Source organism: Quercus suber, unplaced genomic scaffold, assembly GCF_002906115.3.
Source record: "Quercus suber isolate HL8 unplaced genomic scaffold, Cork oak 2.0 scaffold_448, whole genome shotgun sequence".
In the NCBI taxonomy this organism is placed as follows: domain Eukaryota; kingdom Viridiplantae; phylum Streptophyta; class Magnoliopsida; order Fagales; family Fagaceae; genus Quercus; species Quercus suber.
In genome coordinates this window covers 382212-389579 of record NW_027069899.1, presented here as the reverse complement: position 1 = coordinate 389579, position 7368 = coordinate 382212, and the positions used below count along the sequence as shown (strand labels likewise).

Sequence of the window (7368 nt, the reverse complement as noted above, 5' to 3'; positions counted from 1 at the left end):
AAAGAAGTAACCCAATTTCATTGCAAGTTCATATCATAAAATAGTCGCACCTAGTGCATGAAGCTCCCACTTCAGCAAATTGGGAGAGATAGTTGGTAGGCAGCCTTATCCCAATTTTTTGGAGCGAACACGCAACACATCTCTAGGATGGAGGGCAGTAATCATCACACCAAGGTCCGAATAAAGTAAAATAAAATAATTTTTTCTCATATATTTTATGAATATATCGAGTAATGTGGAAAGATACCACAAACTTTTTTAATGTTTTAGTCAACTAACATCCACTACTTTACAAATTTCTACTCATCAATTTCCAAATAGCTGTCCTCAATTCATTCCAAATTTTTTCTGAAGAACAATAACCAAAAGCAGTACTAAGCATTCAAATGTGCTCAGCATCAAAGTCATTCCCCATCTCCCATTTATGATATCGTTATGACGACATTACAACCTCAGCAAAATAAAAGAATACTTGTGTAACCACAATCTTTTGTTTGATATATGGTTATAGGAAACAAGACAATATAGAACAATCACCAAGATACCTTCTGAGATAAATCAACACTGCATTAGTTGGAAAATTCATGTATAAACCATCGGGGAGAGTACAATGGACATCAGAATGTCATTAATGGAAGAAATTAATTCTCAAATTTAAATAATATACAGATAGCATACTGCAGGTTTTTACAAGTCATCTTACACCTTATCAGGCTATACAACAATATAGCTTCAAAAATTTCTCAGAAATCCTTGTCATTTGCTGTAAATTACATGAGAAGCCCAAGATCTGTAATGATGATATAAGAAAGCCAACACAAATGACTTATTGCTATTTCCCCCTTTCAATTCGTAATTATGTTGCGTTGTCCCGCAGGCTACATGAGATTCGTAAATATCAAACAGAGACATCAAAACTAATTTTTGAGTCCAAGCCATGGAGAGAAAGCTATCTCCTTCTGAATGGTAAAAGAGAATTAAAAATAGAGCACTTTCACAGCCACCAGTACTTTCAGCAAATGCACAATAAGATATGCCACCACTAATATTTGCAAGATGACATAGTAACATTTACAGTCAGAAATTTCCATAAAATTGCTGCAGATACATTTGCAGTAGGATATTCAGATGTAATTTAGTTAAAACAGTGATGTCAAACCATCAAGGAGATAACAATGGAAGTTAATGTGTTATTGATATTCAAATTCCAATTAATTCTCAGTCTAAAAATACATACAGAGCGTTACTGCAGCTCTTACACAAGTGAATTTTTTACCTTTCACCAAGCTACACAACAGTATCCTGCAAAACTCTTAGTTTTCCTCCTCATTGGCTGTGTAAATTACAGGAAATGCTTGAGTCTGTAGAGATGGCAAATACAGCCAATATCAATTCTAAACATACAACAGTGCAACCAATCATGGGCATTCTTTTTGAAAGTAGCCCTTGCTTGGTTGCAGTTAAATAATTTCCTGACCAGTCCAGGCTCTTCAGCAGGCAAATACAGACATTAAGATGCTCAAGCCCATAATTCATTTTGCAAGGACCAGAGCTTTAACCAACTGGGAGAAATCTGGTTTACCCTGGCAGTAGGAACAGAACTGAGTGCATCAATTATCTCCAATAACAGTTGTCCACCCCTTTGGTACCAGAACAAACCAACCCAAGCACATTTTGAATAAGCAGATCTTTGAAGGGATGGTTCATTCCTCGAATCCTTGCATACAAATTTTCTCCAGCAGCAATGGCCAATCTTCCCCAAGCTGCTGAGGATTCAGCTCCATGGCAACTTTGAAATCAAGCAAAGATATCGAGTACTGGGATCCTTGCTCCTGCATAACATCCGTGGGTGCAGCTGTGCTCTGCATATGTGAATGATTAGCCGGCCACATGCCATTGATAATTTTCCCTTGAATCTGCTGCTTGTGAGCAGGTTGCTTTTTTGACTCCTGTGTAGACCTTGTTCCCACCAAATCAACACAAGACCTGATCAACCGCTTCAAATACACATCCAACGTATTATTCACCATGTTAGCACATTCCGTAGAGACACCTCCAAGGCCCTGTGCTGCTGCAATCTGCTCCATACGTTTTCTCAGCGTCTCTGTATCAGACAATCCACCACTATCATAATAGCTAACAAAATCACCACTGCTAACCAGTGGCATAACTTTGCGGGCCCCACCTACACTAGCTGGGCAATACGGAATCCCAAGGGGTGCACGTAGAGGACTTCTAGAGAAACTCGGGCGATTCAACTGCTCCACCTCTTCCCCATCTTCAACACCAGTTACTGCAGTCTGATCTTTATCATGTATTCTAGGCTTTTCTGCAGGTCGCTGTTCATGTAGCTCAGCAACTGCTTGAAGATGCTGCACTGGTCTCTGATAATCACAAGGAGTCAAATCACCATTTACCATATTGACCTTATTACAACTATCTTCTGTTCCCATGGACTGATGCGAGATACACTCGACCTTCCCATTTAGTCCAAGTGGGCTTGGTCTATCCCTGAGCTTATTCCGATCACGTAAGCCGGACCTAACCTTCCGTGGGGAGAGTGGCAAAACCCCATTTGACCAACCTGGTACATTTTGATTCTGATTCGGAAAAAGGGCCCCACTTTCTTCATGCCCATCTTCCCCACCAGGAGAACTATTTGCAACTTGAATCCCAGATTTTTGGGGAATTGTTGGTGGGGTCTTGGCTTGGCATGCATTCTTCAAGATTGAAATTATCAACTGATTGTGAAGTGGAAGATTCTCCCTCCCAAAAGCCCGAATACAAAAACTTTCAAACTGACTTTTGCCCAATTTGTTGCTCAAAAACTTATGCAAGTGATAAAAGTAGAGTTTCGACTTATTCACCCCAAGCTTCTTGGCTATCTGAGCTTTCAAGTCAACCAAATCGATTCTCGAGCTCTGCTGAGGTTGCATTTCTCGAGAAACAAATTCATACACTATCCACAGAATCAGAAACCCCCCCAGTAATCCCAATTCAACCCAAATTACACCTCTTTCTGTTTCCAAACGACCCAAAAATTTCCCCCCCACATATCATTCAATGCAAATCCAACGAAATCACTAAAACCCCCAACTCCCAACAGGAATACCAGTATCCTTATTTCCAAACAACCCTGAATTCACACCACCCACAAACACCATACAATGCAAACCCAAATCTCATCTTCTCGAAACCAAAACCCTAGAGATCAAACCCACAAAAATTCACTAAATCCCACCAAAATCAAGCTCAATTTATCGAAACCTATTCTAAATCAAAACCCTAAACTTTTACATCACCAACAACAACAAAATTGAACTTGCACAAACTACAAAAAATTGCACCACTGTACCAACCCCAAAACCCCCCCTACGTTTTCTTTTCACGAAATTCAAATGCTTCAAACTTCAACAACAACAACCACAAAATCCCAAACTTTCTGAAGTCGAACAAAGGAGATCAGTGAGTTCGACGAATTAAACAGAGTAAGAATTTTTCGCAGAGAGAGAGAGAGAGAGAGACCAATGAAGAGCAAAAAAGTAAGCTTGAGAGAAGATTAGAGATTGATTGAGCTCCTGACCTTTCGAACCAACTTCACGAATTGCAGAGAAATCGAACCCTGACTCACTGGGTGGTTCGAATCTTCAAAAAACTTCGACTCTCGCTCGCGCTCTTCTTCTTTTATTTTCAATTTTGCTTTTTGAATTTTCGGTGCATTCTTTTTTTGTGTTTGTGTATGTGTTTTTTTGGATTTTGGTGGTGCTAATTTTATATTTGAGCTTTGCTCTCTCTCTCTCTTTCTCTCTCTCTCTCTCTGTAGCTCGATCGCTGCTATTACTCTCTCTCTCTCTGCTCTCTTCTTTCTCGGTATCGCTCAAGGTCTCACCTTGTGCTCTTTTTTTTTCTTTTTTCTTTTTTCTTCTCTCTGCCAACGTGTACAATTTTTTATTTTCTTAGTTCTTTTTTTATTTTTTTCATTTTATTTATATTTTTGTGTTTTTTTGTTTTGGGTTTTAAAATTTCCTCTGTATTTTGGGGAAAAAATGTTTGCTCAAACTTTTTTTTTTTTGATAAGTAATGTTTTCTCATACTTGGATTGGGTTAAATATAAATTTATATATTTAAAGTCAATTGATGTCAAGTCTTTTTAAATTGTAATTTTTCTAAGAACAATTTGTTTTTTGAGTTTTTTCTAATTCACAATTCGATAAATACAATGAAAAATGGGGATTTGAACCATATTTATCTTGGTTGAGTTCAAAAATTCTTCAACGTTTGTTTTTGGAGTTAGTCTAACATTATGTTATTCATATAAGTATATTTATTCGATTGTAGAATTATGCTTTGAGATAGCTTTAAGTTGTTCGGTGGCCTTTTTCGGTTGCCCAACCACGTGTGGTCTGTTGGAAAGATGACCTTATTAGGCCCGGGTTCTTTTTGGGGAGTTGCCTCCGAAACTCAACATTGGGTCATGTGGTCCAATGGCTACCGGCGTATTTTTTAAGCCTACAAAACTATTAAAGCCAAAATCTAAGAACCATGATAATGGTTGAATAAATATACAATATGCGTTTGATATGATAGTTTTGATTAGTAGTTGTAATGACAGTTGAAATACAGTAGTATTTATTTAGAGGTAAAGTAATCATGTACTCAATGATATAAACTTAAAGATATGCAAGCAAAGTCACTTATTTTTGTATGGTTTATAGCCCAACTGTGTAGCATTAGTGAGCTGATAGGATTCCAGCAGAATGCTAGCGGTAGAAATTAGTTAAGCTTGCCCCTTTTATCTCTGATAGTTTGCAACCCAGCTGTGTAGTATTAGTGAGTTGATAGGATTCTAGCATAATGCCAACGGTATAAAGGTAGTTTGCCATGATGATTTCAAGATTGAAGGGGAAAAGTGGGTGCAACTGGAGGGAGAGAGAGTATGCCCAGCTGTGTGTAGGGGCTGGTTAAGCTTGCTCCTTTTATCATGCACTTAAATGAGTTTCCCCTTTAACAATGCTCTTTTAGTTGTTGTGAAGTTATAAATAGTGTTGCCTTCCGTGGGAAGGGTTTTTGTTAGATGTAATTTGTGCCTTCTAAGAGAAGGGTTTTTGTAAGAAGTAGTTGTGCCTTCTAAGAGAAGTGTTTTGATATGAGATCTTGGTGCTTTCTAGGAGAAGGGCTTTAGTAATAGAAGTTCATGTCTTCCATGAGAAGGGCTTTTAGTATGAGTATTTGATATCTCTTGAGAAGTGTAGAGATGGTAAAAGATATAGATGTGTTGTGAGATGTAGTATTTGTAATATGTGTGATATATGAAAGTATGAGAGATATGATGGTTAAAGATAGTAAAAATATGAGATTATAACTGCTGGAGAAGTTGTAGAGATTGCTTTCCAAAATGAGAGATTTTGTAAGAGAAGAGTATGGAGATGTGTTTAGGTATTTGGAGATAGAAGCAGTAAGATAGATGTAAAAGAGTATTGCGATGTGTTTATAGGCAGCAAAACAGTAAAATTTCAGAGTGAAAGAGTATGAGAGTGGAGCTTAGTGAGTTGTGGTATGTTATATGTAATGGTGTAGTAAATGTGTATGAGATTGTGTAAGAGAAGTGAAGAAAGAGATGTTTAGAGATATGGGCAGCAAGATATATGTATTTTCAGAATATAGAAAGTGGAAGAGTATAAGAGAGTAATAGTATTGTAGTGTGTTTAGCAAAGCTGCTGTGATTTTCTGCTGGAGGATGTATGAAGGCTTATGAAGAGCATTTATGAGCTAAGGACTGGAGAGTTTAGTTTCTAATTTGGGAACTAAAAACTCAGAAGCTCAGTACTTCATTGAGAGTTTAAGAAGATTATTAAAGGGAGAGAGAAGTTTATGAGAGAGTTCTTCTTCTCCATTGGTGTCCCCCCTTGAGGTGTTGATGAAAGGTCCCCTTTAAAGCTAAGTTTAAGGGGGTATTTTAGCAAATAATCTCAACCAAAATCTGTCACAAATATCAATGAATCTTCAGAGAATCCATTTTAAGATTTGGCCGAAAATGATATGTTTAACTTTAAGGTATTCTTGCTATTTCTGGTAAGAGTTGCTGGGGGAAGAGTAGCAAAAAATGAAAGTATTTTAGCAAGAGAAAGGTAGTTTCTTTAGTTGGTTTTGGTTTTAGCCAAAAGTGAAGAAATCAGTAATGCTCAAGCTGTTGGGTCAACTGTCACAGCTGTTCTGAAAAGGCTGTCCCAGCTGTCAGGAAAAACTGTGACAGCTATCATGAGACAGCTATCATAGCTGTCATAAGACAACTGTTTGCTTTGGGCAAAAGCCAATGAGGTCAGATGGGTGATTTCAGACTGCTGGAAAGGTCATTTCATGGATTTGGCTGAAAAATGGTAAGATCTCTTTCAAGGGTATCTTGCTATTTTGGGTATAGCAGTTGGCTGCTGAGATTTCAACATTAAATGGCTGATGATATCACTTCTAGCTAGGTGTCAAGTGTTGAATACACTGCTGGGGTTTAACTGAAAATGCTTCTCTTTTTCGGGTGTTTGTATTTTTGATCCAAAGTTCCATTACAACACATTTCTAACAAGTAATAAAAGGATTGGTTGAAAGTCAATGAAGTTTTAGAGATTTAGTTAAGATCTCATTGTGTTGTGACTTAATCTTGGTGAGCAAGAAGAGTGTTTAAAGCTCTGCTCTGGCAGCTGGCAGAGAAATATATGGTCTGATTGTGGCAAACAGCTGCTGGGTATTAGAGATGATGAATTCTGGGAAATTAGTAGGCTGAAAATCTCGGGCATCGATGATCTTGAGGCTGAGTCTTGAAAAAGCAAATATAGAATCAAAGGAGATCGGTGGAGGCCGGCCCAAAATCCTCCAATGATAAAGTCAGTGGTTGTAATTTCAAGTCAAAAGGAAGTATTTCTAAAGATCTTCTTTTTGTGGAAGTGTTTTTCATATCTTACCTCTTCATTTGGGAATGCTTATATAGTATTCATGGAGCAGCTACTCGTTTAACAACCGTTCCTATTATTGAGGAATTTAGAAGATTCAGAGATAACTTTCATAACTGTCATGAAAGTTACCTCATTAGGACCTATGCTTTATAACAGTTAGTAGAGGGTTTGATTCGTAACGACACAACCCATTTTTTACGTTTGGTGGAACTTGAATCATCAAAAGCCCAATACGCTTAGGGCCTAATAACCTCGTCCGTCAATTACTAAGGACGAAAGAGGTTTGTTTTAGGGACGAGCATAGGAGGGACGAGGTTATTAAGAGTATTTCTCTCATTCCATTCTTCACTCTTTTGTCATGGACGGCCTATATGGACGAGATAAGACTGAACGCCGTGCATTTTCTTTACACTATTAGTTGCCC

The 7368-nt window shown here is 37.9% G+C and overlaps 1 protein-coding gene across 1 annotated transcript; it reads right to left on the bottom strand.

The window, feature by feature from the left end:
- Window positions 1-1168: 1168 nt before the first annotated feature.
- Window positions 1169-3904, bottom strand: LOC112000097 (uncharacterized). Its single transcript, XM_065762225.1, has 2 exons — window positions 3584-3904; window positions 1169-3442 (listed from the first exon to the last, which is right to left on the bottom strand). Exon 2 carries the CDS (start codon window positions 2934-2936, stop codon window positions 1704-1706), a length of 1233 nt encoding a protein of 410 aa, XP_065618297.1. The 5' UTR covers window positions 2937-3442; window positions 3584-3904; the 3' UTR covers window positions 1169-1703.
- Window positions 3905-7368: the final 3464 nt, after the last annotated feature.